The 21,649-nt window shown below is 48.3% G+C and overlaps 1 protein-coding gene across 3 annotated transcripts in view; it reads left to right on the top strand.

Annotated features, from left to right (window-relative positions):
• ARHGAP39 (Rho GTPase activating protein 39) overlaps window positions 1-21,649 on the top strand; it is a 198,011-nt gene that overhangs the window by 152,314 nt on the left and 24,048 nt on the right. For 2 of the 3 annotated variants that reach the window (XM_081204443.1, XM_081204442.1), the window contains exons 5-6: window positions 5,409-5,970; window positions 12,864-12,956. In XM_081204443.1, coding sequence (XP_081060569.1) covers window positions 5,409-5,970; window positions 12,864-12,956 — 655 coding nt within the window. The remainder of the gene's footprint in view (window positions 1-5,408; window positions 5,971-12,863; window positions 12,957-21,649) is intronic. The other variant, XM_081204444.1, reaches the window with a different exon arrangement.

Genomic DNA, 21,649 nt, shown 5'->3' with positions numbered 1-21,649 from the left:
CCTCAACCTGCCCCCCCCCCCGGCCTGTTTAACATGGGCTGTCAAATGTCATCCCAAGCAGGGAAGCTTCCTACCTTGGCTGAGACTTCAAGGGATAAAGGGGCAGGGTTCAAAGCTCAGTGTTTTGCATGCAGAGATGTCCCCGGTTCTGTTCTTGCCACCTTCAGTTGAAGGGACCTGGGAGGGAGCCATTCAACAGATTCACTTTGGCTCAGGTCTTGGAAGAGCTGCTGCCGGTCCGAGCAGGCAGCATTGGGATAGAATCATAGAATCATAGAATCATAGAATCATAGAGTTGGAAGAGACCACAAGGGCCATCGAGTCCAACCCCCTGCCAAGCAGGAAACAGGCGGACCAATTCTCTGATCTGGGGTAAGGCAGCTTCCCTTGTTCCTAGGGCTACTAAAGGAAGGGAGCTCCATAATAATAATAATAATAATAATAATAATAATAATAATAATATTTTATTTATATCCTGCCTTCCCCAGTCGAAGCCGGGCTCAGAGCGGCTAACAGCAATAAAAGTAACACAGCGTTCTAAAATCAATTCATTTTAAAATCAATTCAGAATCAAATTAATGGCAACCATTGGGCTGGAGGTCTATGAGGATTACCAAAGGAGGGGGTCAGACTGTGTCTTGGCCAAAGGCCTGGTGGGACAGCTCTGTCTTGCAGGCCCTGCAGAAAGATGTCAAGTCCCGCAGGGCCCTAGTCTCTTGTGACAGAGCGTTCCACCAGATCGGAGCCACAGCCGAAAAAGCCCCTGGCTCTGGTTGAGGCCAGCCTAACCTCCCCGTGGCCCGGGACCTCCAAGATGTTTTTGTTTGAAGACCCTAAGGTCCTCCGTGGGACATACCAGGAGAGGCGGTCCTGTAGGTACGAGGGTCCTAGGCCATATCAGCATCCATCAGCATTCAGCTGCCGCCAGCAGAATAAAAGAATCATAGAGTCAGGAGGGGTCCCACGTGTCATCTAGCCCACCCCCTGTCGCTTAACAGCCAGACCCACTGACCCCACTGCTGTAAGGGCATGAGATCAATCCCATCTACCTGCGTGCCAAGTCGCTGATCCAAGTCGATGGATGGATGGTACCTTCAAGAGAGCGTTCTTGGCTGATTAGGGGGCAGGGAGAAAGGAAGACAATTGTGATTTCTGCATTGCAGGGGGGTTGGGCTAGATGAGCTTTGGGGGTCCCTTCCAACTCTAAGATTCTGTGAGAGTCATGGCAGATACAGTGAGCCAGAGTTGAGCAGCTGATGACCCCTCCATCTTGCTTTTCTCCTTGCCCAGCTTCCAAGGAACTCATGCCATTCCCCATTTCCTTGTGGGAGCCATAAGACCCCCTGCCCTTTTTGGGACTCAAGGTGGCCTGGGGGTCCTTCGCCTCAGTGCCCCTCTGCTTCCCCCCCGGCCCACGGCTCTTGGGAAGGTCTCCAAAGCCCTTCCTCCCAGGGGGTCCATGCATTTGTTTCTTCATGTCTAGATTACTGCAGTGCGCTCTGCATGGGGCTTCCCTTGCGCGTCATCCGAGAGCTGCAGTGCAAGGGCTGACAGGAGTGAGGCCTTGGGCACAGAACAGAGATCTGCCCTGGTTGCCAACTACCGATGGGGCCAAGTCCAAGGTGTTACTATTAGCATTCAAAGCCCTTAACAACTTGAGACCAGTTTACCCGCAAGATCGATTGACAGAACTGGCACCCATTCCACGTTTGTAAGAATTCGATATTTTAGTGCGGCAGCACCTGTCCTTTGGAACTCCCTGCCGATTGATACCAGGCAAGCACCTTCACTGTACAGCAGTACCTTGGATCTCAAATACCTTGGCTCCCGTACGATCAAAACCTGGAAGCGAGTGTTCCGGTTTTTGAACGTTTTTTGGAAGCTGAATGTCTGGTAGGGCTTCCGCGGCTTCTGATTGGCTGCAGGAGTTTCCTGCAGCCAATCAGAAGCCGCGCTTTGGTTTCTGAATGTTTCGGAAGTCGAACGGACCTCCGGAATGGATTCCATTCGACTTCCAAGGTACGACTGCACTCTTTTCAGTGCCTGCTAAAAACAGCCTCACGTGGACGGGCTTACTTAGCAAGCTGACATGAATTTTTTTCTTGGTTCTTGGTCTATTGCTATTTTAACTTTCCATATGTCTTAAATCTATTTTTCTTAGCGATGATTTCATTGCACTATCTTCTCCTTTGTTTTGTAAATCGCTTTGAGGTTTCTTGACAGTCGAGCAGAGTATAAATTTGATCAAGTTAAGGGGTGTTGTTTTCCCCTCTGTTCTCGGCTCCCCTCTTCTCCTCGCTCTCCCTGGAGTTTGGGCTTCTCAGCTCACCACCCCTCGGTCGGCTTTTTTGCACAGCTATTTATGGCGCTCCAGGCCGATCCCAGTGCACGTTTAGATGTGTGTGATTTATTATAAGCCGATCCCTGGTCTCTTTGCTCCCTCGCTTGGAGTCCAAGGCTGTTCTCAGCTTTGCTTTCAAGCCCTCCCAGTGTTTGGAAACGATTTGCTACGCCCCAGATTCTTTGGGGCCTAAGTGGGAGCTTAGATGGTGACTTTAAAAGCCTTCAAATCTGGGTAATTAAAAATACCCCTGGCAAGGATTTGATTGCAATGATAATATAACAATATGCACATGTGTTTTAGTGGCGCAGCCAGTGACCCAGCGAGAGATTCATGTCTCCTACAGAGCATCTCACCTTTAGATCCCTGTGATCTAGGGAAAGGGAGAGTTTATTTAGGCCCTTGGTACTACAAGCTGCCTACACCAGCCTTTGTCAACCTGGTGCCCTCCAGATGTTTTTGGTGACGACGCACGGTGGCCTGAAACATCTGGAGGTTTTGCCAGGTTGGCAGAAGCGAAGTCTGGCCTAAACGAATTAACAGAGGAGCTGAGCCGCTGCAAAGCACCACAGTTTGCTCTGCCACCTGTGAGCCGTTGCAAAGAATATCTCCATGACAGCTACCATTGTTCAGAAAGCATCATTGGAGAAATGAGCATCTTGTTTGCTGAGGTTATATTTTCTTTTCAGAATTGCAGTGGGTGGGGGGAGTGTTTAACTCTCTCCATCCAGGCTGAGAAATGAGTGTTTGTGGAGCAGAATGGCAGGGAAGTCCTATAAGAAGGTATTTAGGCTTTCCTCAGGGGTGTCGTACACATGTAGCAGCAGGCAGAAAGGTCAGCCTCAGTTTCCCTGGGATCTTAGGCAGGCATCTGTCCCCAACCTGTTACTCATCCAGGGATCTTCTAGGTGCAAATAAGAGATCCGTCCCCCAAGTTCTGACTCTTTCCCCCCAAGTGCTATCAATTAACCAGCTCTAACTATGGGTCTGGACCACGAAATAAGGTTAATAAGTAGAGGGGGAGATAATTCCAATGTTGGCCAAATTTGTGGGAAAGTGACGTCATTGGTGGGACAGTTCTGCAAAAGAGGCCCTAGATCAGCCTTTCTCAACCTGTGGGTCCCCAGATGATGTTGAACTACAACTCCCATCACCCCTAGCTAGCAAGGCCAGAGCTCAGGGATGATGGGAGTTGTAGTCAGTGGCGTAGCGTGGGTTGTCAGCACCCGGGGCAAGGCAAGTAATTAGTGCCCCCTAACCCGTGATTTGCGCCCCCTAACCCTAACCCCCAGATGTTGCGGCCGGCCCCCCTGCACCCCCCACGCTACGCCACTGGTTGTAGTCCAACAACATCTGGGAAGCCACAGATTGAGAACCGCTGCCCTAGATGTTGTTTGTAACTGGCCAAGAGGGGTGGGAAGTTGGGAGGCTTTCAGCTCCGGGGCAGGTAATAATAATAATAGTAGTAATAATAAAGTAGTAGTAGTAGTCATAATAATAATAATAATAATAATAATAATAATAATAATAATAATAATAATTTTATTATTTATACCCCACCCATCTGGCTAGGTTTCCCCAGCCACTCTGGGCGGCTCCCAACAGAATATTGAAAACACAATAAAACATCAAACATTAAAAACTTCCCTCAACAGGGCTGCCTTCAGATGCCTTCTAAAAGTCAGATAGTTGTTTATTTCCTTGACATCTGATGGGAGGGCGTTTCACAGGGCGGGCGCCACCACCGAGAAGGCCCTCTGCCTGGTTCCCTGTAACTTTGCTTCTCGCAGTGAGGGAACCGCCAGAAGGCCCTCGGTGCTGGACCTCAGTGTCCGGGCAGAACGATGGGTGCTGGTCACTTGTTTAATTACTTTATTTCATAAAATTTATACGCCACTCAGTGGTAAACAACAGCAGCAACCTCAAAGCGGTTTGTGGAAAAGATAAAACAATAAAGTCACCCAAAAGGAAAATGCTATTGAAAAGTTAAAATAACAGACTAAAAACAGATTAAAACTTGCAACAGCTTTCTTAGCATCTGGGGAGTCCTTTATGAACAAAACCATTTTTAGCAGGCACCGGAAAGAATATAGTGATATCGTAGAGTTGCAAAGGGACCTCGAGGGTCATCTAGTCCAACTGAAATTATCGTGAACTTTTTATATTTGGGCAAATTTTTTCTGTACTTTATTGGAAGGAGGAAAAGTGACCATTTCCTTAATAACAATTTAAACAATTTATTTAACTAGAATCATAGAATAGAATCATAGAATCATAGAGTTGGAAGAGACCACAAGGGCCATCGAGTCCAACCCCCTGCCAAGCAGGAAACATTAACATTATAAACAATAACATTATAACATTATAACATATGTATCCATGTTTGTTAACTGATGTGGTTAAACATTTTTTTTAAAAAAACTTAGACTGAGTTTTAGCACACATGAAAAACTTAAAGCAAATCCTTATTTCCTGATAAATAGCCTTTGGACTATAATGTGATTTAAATAGAAAACTATCTTTAGAAAGATATTTTCCTGCAATAGCATTTTATTTTAAAAATCAGTTTGTTAACTGATGTGATTAAACATTTTTTTAAAAAAACTTAGACTGAGTTTTAGCACACATGAAAAACTTAAAGCAAATCCTTATTTCCTGATAAATAGCCTTTGGACTATAATGTGATTTAAATAGAAAACTATCTTTAGAAAGATATTTTCCTGCAATAGCATTTTATTTTAAAAATCAGTTTGTTAACTGATGTGATTAAACATTTTTAAAAAAACCTTAGACTGAGTTTTAGCACACATGAAAAACTTAAAGCAAATCCTTATTCCCTGATAAATAGCCTTTGGACTATAATGTAATTTAAATAGAAAACTACCTTTAGAAAGATATTTTCCTCCAAAAGCATTTTTTTAAAAAAATCCAATTTTAAAAATCTGATTTTAATAAATAACCCGATTTTTCTTTTTTTAAATCGTTGATTTTTATCCACCCTGGACCTTAGAGGCAGGTCTCCTGCCTGCCTCGTCACTCTTGCCTTGTCTCTCTGTCCCCCTTCCAGTCGGAGGACCTGGGCGCCTGCGCGCAGTTTGAGAGCAGCCGCCAGAACCGGAACATGATGCCTAGCACCAGCTGTGTCTTCCCCACCTTCAACCTGCGAAAGCCTTCCTCGGAGACGGACATCGAGAACTGGGCCTCCAAGCACTTCAACAAGCACACGCAAGGCCTCTTCCGCCGCAAAGTCTCCATCGCCAACATGCTGGCCTGGAGCAGCGAGTCCATCAAGAAGCCCATGATCATGACCACCGACCGCAACGTCAAAAAGGAAGCCTGCGAGATCTTCAAGCTCATTCAGATGTACATGGGGGACCGGAGGGCCAAGGCGGACCAGCTCAACGTGGCCCTGGAGATCGCCACCAAGGGCTGGAGCATGCAGGGCCTCCGGGACGAACTCTACATCCAGCTGTGCCGCCAGACCACCGAGAACTTCCGCTACGAGAGCCTCGCGCGGGGCTGGGAGCTCATGTCCATCTGCCTGGCTTTCTTCCCTCCCACGCCCAAGTTCCACTCCTACCTGGAAGGGTACATCTACAGGCACATGGATCCGGTGAACGACACGAAAGGTAAGGCAGCGAGGAAGGGGAAGGGCACACCTGGTCAGCTCAAGGTGTTAGGAAACGTTGGCTGCCCTTTTCCGAGGCTCAGCAAAATCCAGCGTGAGATCCGGCACGAAACGAGTTTGGTGGCTCTTGAGCTAGACACGGGGAACACACAAAGCATGAGGGTTTCTTTCTTTCTATCTTTTCAGCTAATAATAATAATAATAATAATAATAATAATAATAATTTATTATTTATACCCCACCCATCTGGCTGAGTTTCCCCAGCCACTCTGGGCTTTCCCCCGATAATATTGACCAAGTAAAATAACCCGAAAGGGTAAGGGCTGGAATAGTTGCTTCGTTTCTGTAAAACAGTCACCTTCTGTAAAGCACGGTTCATGACAACAAATAGGCCGAGCAGCACAACTGCAAGAAAAGTCACATTATGAAATTTCACAAAGCGACACGGCACTCATAATCCGCCAAACAATGTTTTGCAACAAAAAGCAAGCAGAGCACTGTTGAATTTTGATGGTGCCCTTGCACTGGGGGGTGTTTCCAGATGGGTTTTGTCCTGGTAGATTTAAGGCATGGGTAGGCAAACTAAGGCCCGTGGGCCAGATCTGGACCAATTGCCTTCTAAATCCAGCCCGCAGACGGTCTGGGAATCAGCATGTTTTTACATGAGTAGAAGGCGTGTTTCTATTTAAAATGCATTTCTGGGTTATTTGTGGGGCATGGGAATTTGTTCATCCCCCCCCCCAATATATAGTCCGGCCCCCCACAAGGTCTGAGGGACAGTGGACCAGTTCCCTGCTGAAAAGGTTTGCTGACCCCTGGTTTAAGGTCTGGTTGGAATCTGAAGAAATGACCTCACTGCCCCTGAGTAGGCATTTGGGAGCCCCTGAGTCAAAAATCGAAGACTGAGGGGGGGCTCTCTCTCTCTCCCCCCCCCCCCCGGGCCACCTTCCCTCGGAGACGTCAGCTGCTGCTTCTTTTGCAAAGCTGCGTTTCACCCTCATCCTGCTAAACTGCGTCATTTCCCTACAAATGTCAGCTGCAATATGGCAGTCCTTGAATCATCAGTGATCTCCCCCCTCCCCCTTTGCAATAGGGCTCTGCAGTTAAAGCTGCTAATTGGCTATCCTAGGCTCTCTTAACACACGGCTGTTATTCTAAATCATTAAGCAGCAAACCGCATCCCGGCTCCCCACCGAAAGCCCTCCCTCAGCTAATGTTCTCCGCCTGATGAGCGGCAGGAGGGAAATGATTTCATTAATGAGATGTGGAAACGCATTGCTCTCTTGCCTTTTGCCCTTGGAGACAGTCTCCTTTGGACCGAACAGGATGCCACGACCTCCACACAGCCCCTTTCTGCAGTTCACTGTGCAGGAAGCAAGTCCAGCCCGAAACTGGCTTTCTTTACGCTGCTGCCTTTGGCTCCACTTGAGGACAGCAAGTCCCTAGTCCTCATTGTCTTGCAGAAGGCGGGCTTTGTAAAAAACGCAGGAAGAAAAGGCAGTGGGGGAAGCGGGATAGCTCAGTCCTGGAACTCCCTGCTTTGCACGCAGGAGGTCTAGAAATGCAAATATTGGCCTGGCCAGTTGGAAGGAATCTTGGTCAGCAAGGCTGGTCCGTGAAGCAACAGGAGAGCTGCTATCAGTCTGGACTGTTTGCAAAAAGGCCTTTCAGCTAAAAGCAGCGTGGCAAGGGAGAAGGGACTGCAGCTGACAGGGATTCTTCAGCTGAGATTCCTGCACTGCAGGGGGTTGGACTAGATGGCCCTTGGATCCCTCCCAACTCTACAATTCCATGATTCTTTGAATGGTTGGCTGGGAAAGGGCAGCCCAAATCATCATGTTTTTGGAGCAGCTCCCCATTTGAGGAGACATCTAAAACATTTGGGGCTTTAAAGTTTAGAATGATTGCTCCCAAATAGCCTTGCCTCACCCCACACCCCCGCCAGACAACTTATAAATCTCTGCAGGTCTTAATGACCACTTAATAATTTTTCTGCCGGATGTAGCAACCCTGAAGCAGCCTTCAGATGTATTCTAAATGTCAGGTTCAGTGGATGCTTGGGTTGCGAACGTGATCCGTGCGGGATTGCAACCCACAGCGTTCGCAACCCACAGAGGCGTCTGCGCACACGTGGGTCGCGATTTGGCTCTTATGAGCAAAGCGCGATTTAGCACTTCTGCACATGTGCAACCGCCGAAACCTCGAAGTAACCTGTTCCGGTACTTCTGGGTTTCGGTGGTCCGTAACCCGAAATAATGCAACCTGAAGCTTCTGTAACCTGAGGTATGATTGTAGTTGTTTATTTCCTTGACATCTGATGGGAGGGCGTTCCACAGGGTGGGCGCCACTACCAAGAAGGCCCTCTGCCTGGTTCCCTGTAAGTTGGCTTCTTGCAGTGAGGAAACTGCCATAAGGCCCTTGGAGCTGGACCTCAGTGTCCGGGCAGAATGATGGGGGTGGAGACGCTCCTTCAGGTCTACTGGGCCGAGGCCGTTTAGGGCTTTCAAGGTCAGCACCAACACTTTGAATTGTGCTCGGAAACGCACTGGGAGCCAATGTAGGTATTATGTGGTCCCAGCAGCCGCTCCCAGTCACCAGTCTAGCTGCCGCATTCTGGATTAGTTGTAGTTTCCGAGTCACCTTCAAAGGTAGCCCCACGTAGAGCGCATTGCAGTAGTCCAAGCAGGAGATAACCAGAGCATGCACCACTCTGGCCAAACAGGGCGCAGGTGGGTAGGGTTTCAGCCTGCATTGCTGGCTTTTAAAATTTGACATGGAAATGGAAGAGCAGTAATTAGGTGTGATAATTGAATAGAACCTCCAGCTTCAGGGGCATTATACCTTGAGCTGCCAGCTGCTGGAGAACAAACAACAAGGGAAGGCCATTGTCTCCTTGCTTCGCTTATGGGACACCCAGAGGCATCTGTCTGGCCCCTCTGGGAAATGAGGTGTCGGGCTTGCATTTCTGACATTGCTGAAGAGACAGCGATTCCCGCCAGCAAAATCCCATTTCTCCTGGCTGGTCTTGACCGGTTGGGAGGAACATAGATCCACAATGCAGCTGTTTACCCTCTGCTTAGGGTGCCAATCCATGCCAACCAGCCAATGCTAAGCCTCCTATAACCTGCAATGTTGTTGGAAAGAGGTGCTGCAATTCTGTCTGAGCGTGCTTGATTTTACCTGCAAAGAAGGTGGCAAACCCACTGTAGCAGGCAGGGCTTATTGTGGGATATCAGTAACTATCGGGCACGTTGAGTAGACTGGCCTAAGGAGCACTACTCCTTTCTTTCTTTCTTTCCTTCCGCCCACACACGACCCGGATTTCAAAGCCGGTTGCCGTGTTGATAATTACCATTGAGAATTTGCTACGCATGCAACGGCCCCCCCTCTGGTTTGCAAATTAGCCTGGAGCAGGAAGGGTGCTGATTGGTCGAGCGGCCGCGATGCCGCCAGCACACAGTCGTGTCATCCTCATGCAATAGAGGGATAACAGTGGGATTCTCTGTCTTTTCCTCTCTCTCTCAAGTATGAATCTGGGGGCAGAGAGTGAATAATGGGGAAAGGGTTCTCAAGTATGAATCTGGGGGCACAGAGTGAATAATGGGGAAAGGGTTCTCAAGTATGAATCTGGGGGCACAGAGTGAATAATGGGGAAAGGGTTCTTTGCTCGCTTTATCCAGGGGTGTGGAATGGAACACTCATAGTAATAATAATAATAATAATAATAATAATAATAATAATAATAATAATTTATTTATACCCCGCCCATCTGGCTGGGTTTCCCCAGCCACTCTGGGTGGCTTCCAACAGAACACTAAAATACAATAACCTATTAAACATTAAAAGCTTCCCTAAACAGGGCTGCCTTCAGATGTCTTCTAAAAGTCTGGTAGTTGTTGTTCTCTTTGACATCTGGTGGGAGGGCGTTCCACAGGGCGGGTGCCACCACCGAGAAGGCCCTCTGCCTTGTTCCCTGTAGTTTTGCTTCTCGCAGGGAGGGAACCGCCAGAAGGCCCTCGGCGCTGGACCTCAGTGTCCGGGCAGAACGATGGGGGTGGAGACGCTCCTTCAGGTATACTGGACTGAGGCCGTTTAGGGCTTTAAAGGTCAGCACCAACACTTTGAATTGTGCTCGGAAACGTACTGGTAGCCAACAGGCACACACAAGCACACCCACACACCAGGTCTGAGCCACACTGTGAGCACATCAAACTCGTTTCTTGCACATGGTTGTGATCCATTGCTGGATTTTTCTCTCTGGAAGCCTCACGGTTCAGGAGTGCCGGTAGTGATCAGCACCACTCTTTCCCGTTCCAGCCACTTGGGAAGAGCTCGCCCATCTGACGTATGCCAGTCGAGTCCTCAATTCATTTGTATCTGTGCTCCACCCTGTGCCATTTTATGTTAGCAACAGCCATGCTTTCCCTGCCGCTGGAGTCGTGTCACTTGGAAGAGCTCCTGCACAGTGCCAGCCCAAGGATTCATTCATTCATTCATTCATTCATTCCGTCCCCTTCCACCCCTGAGTAGGATGGATCTGGCCCTGGGGAGAATAGGGGTTCAGGGCTAGCGGTGCCCATCCTTAGTTGAGATTCTTGCATCTGATGGGGGTTGGACTGAATGACCCTCAGGGTTCCCTTACACCTCTATGATTCTTGAATTCTCCTTTTATCTCTACCATCACGGAGTATTATTTACCTTCAGCGCAATCCTAGATGTCGCCAGGACAGTTATAAAGAGGTTAGGGAGTTCTGTTAAAATCCCAGGGGCTGTTGGGTGTGTGGGCATGTTTAACTCGCCTGGGCAACCTTCCCGAACCTTCTGCCTTCAGGTGTTTGGGGCTACGACTCCATGGGGCTGGTGGGAGGTTGTCGCCCCAGACATCTGGAGAGTCCTAGGATAGGGGAGGCTGTACTGAAGGTATTTCTGGAAGGGTAGAAACTCTCCTCCAGTTGGTCAACGTAGTAAAAAATAGAAGAAAATGGCAAAGTGGTTGCAGTTCTCTTACGGAGATTCCTTTTGATCTTCTGGCAACCCCAAAGTGTTGCTGTGCTCGTTTATTTAAGGAACCATATTATTGCCCCTTTTAGTTTTAACAGAAATGCCCCAGGAAGCTTGAATTTATAAGCTGCTCTGACTGTCGGCTCGAAGGATAGGATAGAATAAAAATAAAACAAGTTGACAGATATAGTGGTACCTCTGGTTGCAAACGGGATCCGTTCTGGAGGCCTGTTTGCAACCTGAAAAGAACGCAACCCGCGTCTGTGCATGCGCGGGTCATGATTCACCGCTTCTGCGCATGTGCGTGATGTCATTTTGCGTGGCTGTGCATGCGTGAGTGGCGAAACCCGGAAGTAACACATTCTGTTACTTCCGGGTCGCCACGGGACGCAACCTGAAAACGCTCAACCTGAAGCAAACTTAACATGAGGTATGACTGTAATATTAAAATGGCAGTCACGGGTAGCCAGAGATGATCGTACAGAGAGGTTGAAATCCTGCTGGGATAAAAAATGTAAATTAAATAAAGGTGACATTTCGTCAGGAAGGGGGTGAGACAAATCACCTGGGGTGGGGTGGGCCGCTGGCCTGATCCAGAAGGCTCTTCTTACATTCCTGTATGTATCTCACTTCCACCTGAGTGCTTGGAAAAGCAACCTTCCCCTGGCCTTGACACCGCGATCCGGCTCAGCATTTCACCTGAACCAAGGGAGTGGTTTGTTTTACTCCAAGCAAACCTGCAGCCAAGATTTGTCCTCCGCTTACAGATCGTGGCTTCTCTGAGCAAGACCCACCAAGCTCTTTGTTCTGGTTGCAACGCATCCTGGCCCCAAACCGTTATTCACCTTCCTGGTTCTCTGTTGCTCTCGCTTGGAGTCATTATGGAGTCAAATACAGTGGATGCTCAGTTGCGAACGTGATCCGTGTGGGATGCATGTTCGCAACCCGCTTCTGTGCACGCACGGGTTGCAATTCGACACTTATGCGCATGCGCAAAGCGCGATTTAGCGCTTCTGTGCATGTGTGACTGCCGAAACCGGGAAGTAACCCGTTCTGGTACTTCCGGGTTTCGGCAGTCTGCAACCCCAAAAAACGCAACCTGAAGCGGCTGTAACCTGAGGTATGACTGCATCAATTACTGCGTTAATTGTGACACCATCCTCATTTCACTACGTGATCCTCGATTGGATGGGCTCATCCATGGGAACAATTCAGGAAAAGGGAAGCACCTGCAGGGAGAGGACAGAATGGTGCTAAATAGGTTTGGAAGGTAGTAAATCGGGTTATTGGGTTGCTTTTATTTTGATTATATATTTTGCTTTTTCATTTTGTTCTGTGAACCTCCCTGAGACCTCTGGGTATAGGGCGGTATATAAATTCAATATAATGATGATGATGATAATAATAATAATAATATAATTGCAAGATTTAAACATAGGAGTTTAGGGGTGTGAGGCTCCTGCCCCACTAAAATCACTAGTTTCTACTCCGCCAAATTTAAACTCTCAAGACCTTCGGCAGGTCCTTAATGCAGACCCTCTGTGCCTGTGGAGACGATCGGCTGCAATCGCAGCGGATTGGACTACATGGCCTTTGGGTTCCCCTCCATCCCAGCAATTCTTCAACGCCACTGGTGCATTCTAGCTCCTCTCCGGTGACACCCAGGTAAGGTGCAGGGGGAAAAGACCTGCCTGAGCCGGCCGGCATTGAAAGCAGAGCTGTCTTGCTCATTTTTTATTTTATTTTTATTTCCTTTATTTTGTTCTTCCTGTGTTTGAAATCTGTACCTACCCCCCCAAAAAACCCCCCACCCCAATCCCTCTCTTTCTCTCTCTCTCTCTTGCTGTCTTTGTGTTCCATTCCGTGGTCCTCATCGTTCTGTTTGTTCCCCAGTGACTCTGCACATTAAAGAACTCCTGGAAAGGAACAATAAGAAGTCGTCCAAATTGAGAAAGAAACCCAAGCCCTATATGGAGGAACGCCATGGTAGGGTGCGTGTGCTCCCGGAGCACCTCCCTCTCTCCTTTAGATGTAGACGCCAACTCCGCAGCCTTCTCTCTCCTGCAGCTTCCTCGCCTCCACTCGGCTCCCCCCTTATAACATCGCCTTCACGCTTCTCCCCTCTCTGACACCCTTTCTAACCTGGGTGCCCCTCTCTCTTTCTCTCTTAGCGGCTCTGTGAGCTTGGGGTCAACTGCTGCCCGTCGTGCTTCTTTTCCCAGCAGGTGCCGATTTCGGTTCGACCTCCTGAGTCGGGCGGCCGCCGCTCGAGGCTCGGCGCTTGGGGTGGGCGCAGCGGCTTCGCATCACGCCGGCGCAGAGGGGACCCCGAAAAGGGTTCGCCCGCTGGCTCTGTAGCTCATCTCCGGCCGGTCACCCAGGCAGGGCTTGTTTGCATGTCACACGGCGGCGTTGCACTTGGATACCGCGCCGTATCTGACCACAAAACCCAGGTGGCTGTTGTGCACAAGTTCTGCGGGTTCTGTGGACTTGAATGGTTGCAGCTGCGAGAAATATTTTTATCCCCGATGATGATGATGATGATGATGACAATTATCTTAGCCTGTGATCCTTCATTGCAGGATGTTAGACTTAATAATAATAATAATAATAATAATAATAATAATAATAATAATAATAATACTTTATTATTTGTACCCCGCCCATCTGGCTGGGTTTCCCCAGCCACTCTGGGCGGCTTCCAACAAAGATGAAAAATACACTAAAATGTCACATATTAAAAACTTCCCTGAACAGGGCTGCCTTCAGATGTCTTCTGAATGTCAGGTAGTTGTTTGTCGCTTTGACATCTGATGGGAGGGCGTTCCACAGGGTGGGTGCCACCACCGAGAAGGCCCTCTGCCTGGTTCCCTGTAACTTGGCCTCTCACAGTGAGGGAACCGCCAGAAGGCCCTCGGAGCTGGACCTCAGTGTCCGGGCAGAATGATGGGGGAGGAGACGCTCCTTCAGATATACTGGACCGAGGCTGTTTAGGGCTTTCAAGGTCAGCACCAACACTTTGAATTGTGCTCAGAAACGTACTGGAAGCCAATGTAGGTCTTTCAAGACCGGTGTTATATGGTCTCGGCGGCCGCTCCCAGTCACCAGTCTAGCTGCCGCATTCTTGATGACCCCTTTTTTTGCTGGCGGGGGGGGGGGTGTTCCCTCCAACTCTACAGTTTTACTGTGGTACTGTGGGATCCGTTCCGGAGGCCCACCCGTAACGTGAAAAGCCCTCAACTCGAAGCTCTGCGTCTGCAAAGGAACGTGGCACGATTTGGTGCTTCTGTCCATGCCATAGCTGTCGACGTTTCCCCCTTTTTAAGGGAAATTCCCTTATTCCGAATAGGATTCCTCGCAAGAAAAGGGGAAAGTTGACAGCTATGATACATCATGCGCGAGCGGCAAAACCTGGAAGTAACCCATTCCAGTACTTCCAGGTTGCTGAGGGACGCAAGATGAAAACACGCAACCTGAAGCGGACGTAACATGAGGTATGACTGTATGATTCTGTGACCTTTGGTGCCCAAAGCGCTTTGTGTGTTTGGCCCAGCAATCCTTACAACGTCCCTGTAAGGTAGTGCAGCGGCGACATCCATCCATTGTGGACAGGAGCAGAGACAGTGCATGTTAAAGTTGGCTGATGGATCCATGGCAGAGGTGAGATTTTTAGGAGAGAACATCTACCTTACCGCTTGGTGATGGAGCTAATTCTGCATGTAGAATTTCCCTAGGTTCATTCTGGCTTACCGAAGGACCCAGGAAATTCAAAAGCAGCCGATGATGGCTGAATCCACTCCTCTGCTACTCCTGGATATTTTATTTTTTTTAAATGATATTTATTAAGGTTTCAAAAAGGGTTACAAAAATAAGAAAAAGGAAAAAAAGAAAGGAAAAGAAAAAACACAAAATACAGAAAAATAAAAACATTTAAAAACAAATCAATCTTTCCATGTCTTCAGTTACAGATAGGTAGCCGTGTTGGTCTGCCATAGTCAAAATAAAAAAATTCCTTCCAGTAGCACTTTAAAGACCAACTAAGTTAGTTCTTGGTATGAGCTTTCGTGTGCATGCACACTTCTTCAGATACACTGAAACAGAAGTTGCCAGATCCTTCTATATAGTGAGAAGGTGGGGAGGGGTATTACTCAGAAGGGTGGTGGGAATGGGAGATTGGCAGATAGCTGAGATGAGCCTGTTGACGACTCTTAACGACTGCAATAGGTCTTACAGGAAAAGGCAAGGGGTGAGAAGGTGAAACATGGCTTAGTCATGTATAATGAGATAAGAATCCAATGTCTTTGTTCAGACCAGGTCTCTCCATGGTTTTAAGTTTGGTAATGAGTTGCAATTCAGCAGCTTCTCTTTCCAGTCTATTTCTGAAATTCCTTTGTAGTAAAACAGCTACTTTGAGATCTTGTATAGAATGTCCTGGGAGATTGAAGTGTTCTCCTACTGGTTTCTCTGTTTTGTGATTCTTGATGTCAGATTTATGTCCGTTTATTCTTTGGCGTAAGGTTTGGCCTGTTTGTCCAATATAGAGAGCTGAAGGACACTGTTGGCATTTGATGGCATACACAATGTTAAACGATGAGCAATTAAACAGTCCCGAGATGGTATGTGTGATGTTGTTGGGGCCAGTAATGGTGTTGTCCGGGTGTATGTGGCAGCAAAGTTGGCATCTGGGTTTATTGCAGGCTCTGGTGCCAGTGTCTGTGTTAAGTCTGGTTGTAGTATTATTGTGGGTTAGGAGTTGTTTAGGATTGGGTGGTTCTCTGTAGGCAATGAAAGGTCTTCCTCCCAGAGCTTGAGAAAGAGAACTGTCATTGTCCAGGAGAGGTTGTAGATCTCTGATGATGCGTTGTACTGTTTTAACTTGGGAGCTGTATGTGATGACTAGAGGTGTTCTGTTATTTTCTTTTTTGGGTCTGTCTTGCAGTAAGTTCTCTCTGGGTATCAGTCTGGCTCTGTTGATCTGTTGTCTAACTTCATCTGCTGGGTATTTTAGTTCTGAAAAGGTTTGCTGTAGATCTCTTAGGTGAGAGTCTCTGTCTGTAGAATTGGAACAGATGCGGCTGTAACGTAGATGCGGCTGTACCTTTTAGGTACAGAAACTTTTTAGAAACTGTACCTTTGAGTCCTCAATCCTTTATTACTGCGCTTTGCCTCACCTAGGTCGAGGTAGGATTATAATACTTCAGAATTTTGGGGAGTTTCTTTGAATTTGGTTATTTAAGGTTTATGATTTCTCTATTTCCTTCTGAGGAAACTAAATAGTTCAGTGAAACAAGGTTTGTAGCCGGCATCCCGTTAAGGCTTTGTTCAATTCTAGGTTTTTCTAATTTTCCCCTTAAACTTTTTGATTATTATTTCTAGTCGATTACTTCTCGTTTCAGGGATTTTCACGGTATTTCATTTGTTTTGTGTAATGTCTCGGTTCTGTGACGGTCTTTTTTCTACTGCACACCATGGTAAGAGCTGTTTGGCGGTGGAACGGGCTCCCTTGGAGGTTTTTAGGCAGAAGTTGGCTGGCCACTTGCCAGAGATGCTTTATCTGTGATTCCTGCACTTCAGGGGGTTGGACTAGATGACCCCACGGGGTCCCTTCCAACTCTGCGGCTGCCGTAGAAAGACCAGGATTCATCAGCCTTAGCCAGTGAATTCCAGCCGCGTCGCCTCGCCTCTAATCTCGCTTCCCTCCCCCTGCACCTGTTTGAACAAGCCTTCCTAATTTATTTAAAGCGTGCGCATTAACCGAAGGAGATTGTGCTGTAATTAACTGGAGCTGGTTAACGGGGAGGCCTGGCTCTTCCTTGCAGGTGTGCATAACCTCATTTATAGAGCCGAGTCTGTGTTTAAAAATATCCGTGTGCTGAATGTCGTGCAGTCGTGGACCGAAGGCTACCTTGGGGATTCTTCTGTTTTTATTTTCTAAAAATGACATCTCTTCGCAGCCCTAGTAAGGAACATTTCCGAGGGTGTTTTCTCGGCGTTGCTTTTTGCCTCTTAATCCCTAGCGTTCAGAACCAAGGCTGGATGGCGGTGCAAAGAGGAGGGGCGTCCGTTTCACATTTTGCCAAAGCGAATGGTCTGCGAAGAGTTACAGCTGAAGGGGGCTTGTCCCAAGACCCCTTTATAGGGCTGGGGTACAAATCCTAAAATCATTCCATAGGAACACGGGGAGCTGCCTTGTGCTGGATGCTTTAGCTAAGATTTCTGCATTCCCGGGGGTTGGTCTTGATGCTCCTTGGGGGTCCCATCTAGGTCAGTGTTGCCTACGCGCTGTGGGAACCACTGAACTAGATGGATCTTCGGCCTGATCCTGCAGAACTTTTCTGACGTCTGGCCCTAGAGGGTGCACAGGGGTCTTGGAGTCCTCTGAAAGCGTTCCAGGGATCAGAGATTCTTAGAAGGCTGGAGTAAATATATGAACTATTTGAAAAGTAATTCTGATGAACAGATGACGCTGGTAGGTAGGACTGCAAGAAGTTTTGTAAGGTGGGTTGTTTGAAATACTGCAAGAAAGACTATGAAAAGAATTATTATTAGTTAGAGGATAGTTAAATGTAATATAGAAATTAAGAAATGCAGGATAAGTGATAAGGAACGGAAAATCATCAGAGGTGTGGACAGAAGTCAAAAATATTGTATAAGATGATAATATATGTTGTATGATTGTTGGAACTGATATGTTAAAAAATGAATAAAAATGTGTGTGTGTGTATGAGAAAGCGTTCCAAAGCAGTGCTGACAGCAGGATTCTCATTCCTCTGTTTTCCCCTCTCTTCCGCTCCGATGTCATAACCGTTAGGCAGAAACTTGACCCGCCGTCGTTCCTGGCTATTTTTGGACCTGTCCCCTTCAACAGTATTCAGCAGATATTTCGGACCACGTTGTCCTGGAGTTGGAGCGGGGAGAAGCGTTGCTCAGCCCATTAAAAGCCGGATGGTTTTATTGCTAGCAGGTTTGCAGCCCGTCCTGAGCATTGCAACAGCTTCAGTTTCCTGCCCAGAGAGACCACCTATCGGGGAATCGGTTGCACCATTCGCAGGAGCATAAAAGCCTGCTCCCCAGAGACCGTGAAAGGAGAAACTCTCTGCTCTCTGGCTCGATCAAAGAGGGCTGAAAAGGAGTTTTTGTTTGGGTTTCCAGACCTGGTTTTGCCTGTGGGTGGAAGCTTGGAACAGGAGACGTTCCCACTCTCTCATTTTTTGAAAAAGGAAAAAGGCCAGCCTGTTGGAGATCAGTAACCTTACCCTTCGTTTTTCACGTGGGAAGGCATTCCGGAGAAATAGTTTCATGTGCAAAGACCCAAAAGCTGCAGCGTAAGTGGAGGCAGAAGTCTGTCCTGAGCACAGGAACTTCTCCTCCAAGTCATCTTCCTTGTCCTGCTCCCATAAGCCCCACCCCGTGCCCCCCAACAAGCGCATCCCTGCTCCCCATAAGTCATAACATTCTGGGCAGAGGTCGTGGTTTAAGTCTGTGGTTCCCAAATCTTTTTCGGGCCACTGTCTCCTTGGTTCCATAAACACATTCCCAGTGCCCCCTACTCTCTAAAGAGGGGAGCGGGAGGCGCTGTGGTCTAAACCACCGAGCCTCTTGGGCTTGCCGATCAGAAGGTTGGCGGTTCGGATCCCCGCGACTGGCTGGGCTTCCATTGCTCTGTCCCAGCTCCTGCCAACCTAGCAGTTCGAAAACATGCCAGTGCAAGTAGATAAATAGGTACCACTCTGGGAACCACTGGGTTAAGCCCTAACCTGGAGTGGGAGAACCTCAGGGCCAGGTGTGGCCCTCCAAACCTCTCTACCTGGCCCTTGGGACTCTCCTCAGGCCATGGCAACTCTTCGTGACCCCCTGGACCAGAGCACGCCAGGCACTCCTGTCTTCCACTGCCTCCCGCAGTTTAGTCAAACTCATGCTGATAGCTTTGCGAACACTGTCCAACCATTTTGTCCTCTGTCATCCCCTTCTCCTTGTGCCCTCCATCTTTCCCAACATCAGGGTCTTTTCCAGGGAGTCTTCTCTTCTCCTGAGGTGGCCAAAGTCTTGGAGCCTCAGCTTCAGGATCTGTCCTTTCAGTGAGCACTCAGGGCTGATTTCCTACAGAATGGAGAGGTTTGATCTTCTTGCAGTCCATGGGACTCTCAAGAGTCTCCTCCAACACTCCTTCATGGCCGTGGCAAAGGGGCTTGAATAACTCAGAGAAGCTATGAGCTATGCCGTGCAGGGCCACCCAAGATGGACAGGTCATAGTGGAGAGTTTTGACCAAACGTGATCCACCTGGAGCAGGAACCGGCAAGCCACTCCAGTATCCCTGCCAAGAAAACTCCATGGACAAAAGCAACAGGCATATAAAAGAATAGACTAGGACTGGGCAAATTCATGGAGGAGGAGAGGGCTCTCAATGGCCAGTAGCCCTGATACCTGTGCTCTGCCTTTGCGGATTGAGGCAGCAGTGTTCCTGAATACAGCTAAAAAAGCCAATGCAATTCTGGGCTGCATCAATAGGAGTATAGCATCTAGATCAAGGGAAGTAATAGTGCCACTGTATTCTGCTCTGGTCAGACCTCACCTGGAATACTGTGTCCAGTTCTGGGCACCACAATTCAAGAAGGACCCTGACAAACTGGAACGTGTCCAGAGGAGGGCAACCAAAATGGTCAAAGGCCTGGAAACGATGCCTTATGAGGATCGGCTAAGGGAGCTGGGCATGTTTAGCCTGGAGAAGAGGAGGTTAAGGGGTGATATGATAGCCATGTTCAAATATAGAAAAGGATGTCACATAGAGGAGGGAGAAAGGTTGTTTTCTGCTGCTCCAGAGAAGCGGACACGGAGCAATGGATCCAAACTACAAGAAAGAAGATTCCACCTAAACATTAGGAAGAACTTCCTGACAGTAAGAGCTGTTCGACAGTGGAATTTGCTGCCAAGGAGTGTGGTGGAGTCTCCTGCTTTGGAGGTCTTTAAGCAGAGGCTTGACAACCATATGTCAGGAGTGCTCTGATGGTGTTTCCTGCTTGGCAGGGGGTTGGACTCGATGGCCCTTGTGGTCTCTTCCAACTCTATGATTCTATGATTCTAATACCAGGAGGGGAGACTGCTCCTGCATTTGAATCCTGCTCCTGCATTTCCCTTTGGTCGGCCACTGTGAGAACAGGATGCTGGCTTCGATGGGCCCCTGGCCTGATCCAGCCATCTCTCCTTATGTCCTTACTGCTTTTGCATCTTGACATCCTCCCGGTGAGCATCTTCTTCTTTCCAAAGCCACCAGAAACATCGCTGTTGTGCTCCTGCTGCTGTTAGTCGCTGTGCATTGCTCTGGAAGCCCTTTGCTGGAGATCCTAGCTAGACTGAGCACCGGGGACCCTTGTCCTCTTCCTTTCTGGCAGATCTGGATCTTGCCTCTTCCCCAGCCCCTGGACACATCGATGTGTCAGCGTCGCCCAGAGATCCCAAGAAGCAGAGGAAGACAAGCGGAACAAACAAGGCTTTGCCAAGACAGCTGGCACTGGGGGAGCTGACCCCTTCCGACCCTGCTCACAAGGAGACCTCCCTGGCGAGCTCCAGATTTGTTTTGTCTGTGGGGAAGATGTCTGGAGAAAGAACTGTCCCGGATTTTCAAACGCCCAAGGAATTTAATGTGGTTCAGAGCAGGCGAGGTCTCTTTCTGCATTGCTTTTCCAGAGCAATGGTAGATCTGAGGCTAGGGATGGACAGAATCTGTATTCTCTCCTGCATGGAACGGACGTCCTGATGAGAGCACAGGGTTCGGGATATGGGGTGAGATGGGCTTTATTGTATCCTGCTCTGAAGGTGCACAGGGTTTAATGTACACTATTTATGGGACCGCCTCTCCTGGTATGCCCTGCAGAGGACCTTAAAGTCCATAGTTAAGAGGTCCCGGGCCCTAAGGAAGTCAGACTATCCTCCACCAGGGCCAGGGCCTTCTCAGTGATGGCTCCGACCTGGTGGAATGCTCTGTCCCAGGAGACCAGGCCCCTGCAGGATTTAACTTCCTTCTGTCGGGCCTGTAAGACAGAGCTCTTCTGCCTGGCTTTCAATTTGAACTTAGCCTGATCTTTTATTCCCCTTCCTTCCCTCCCCCTCCGCTTTTTATGAAGATTACCCACTCTGAGACCCCACAGCTAATTCTTCCCTGGTCTCCTCACTGGCCCAAATTGGACTAATTTAGCCAGCTAGCCCTGGGGATCATCCAATGTTTATTGGATGGATTTCCCCCCTAAATTGATTTTTGATTTGATTGTTATTCACGTTTTATACCGTATTTTATGCTGTTTTTTGTAGCATCAATTAAGTGTTTTAAATTTGTTGTTAACCGCCCTGAGCCCGGTTTTCTGAACCGGGAAGGGCGGGGTATAAATAAAAATTTATTATTATTTATTATGAAACTTAGCTCTGTAGCTAATACGGCAGCCGCTGCAAGTCTTCAGAACTGGCAGTGGCGATAGTCTTCCCCAGTGAGCAGTGTGTGTTAAACTGTGGAACTCCCTCCCTCAGTGGTGACAAGCAACTTGTATGGCTTTAAAAGAGGACTGGGCAAATTCACAGAGATGGAGGAGAGGACTATCGATGTCACCTGTAGCACTGCCAGCGCCACCGATCGAAGCGGAAATTAAGAGCCCCGGCCTTGCCCAAAGCTTCACTCGCCCTTTGTCAT

This window comes from Podarcis bocagei (genome assembly GCF_964188305.1).
Source record: "Podarcis bocagei genome assembly, chromosome: 8".
Taxonomy (NCBI): Eukaryota; Metazoa; Chordata; class Lepidosauria; order Squamata; family Lacertidae; genus Podarcis; species Podarcis bocagei.
This window is presented reverse-complemented; position numbering and strand designations above follow the sequence as displayed.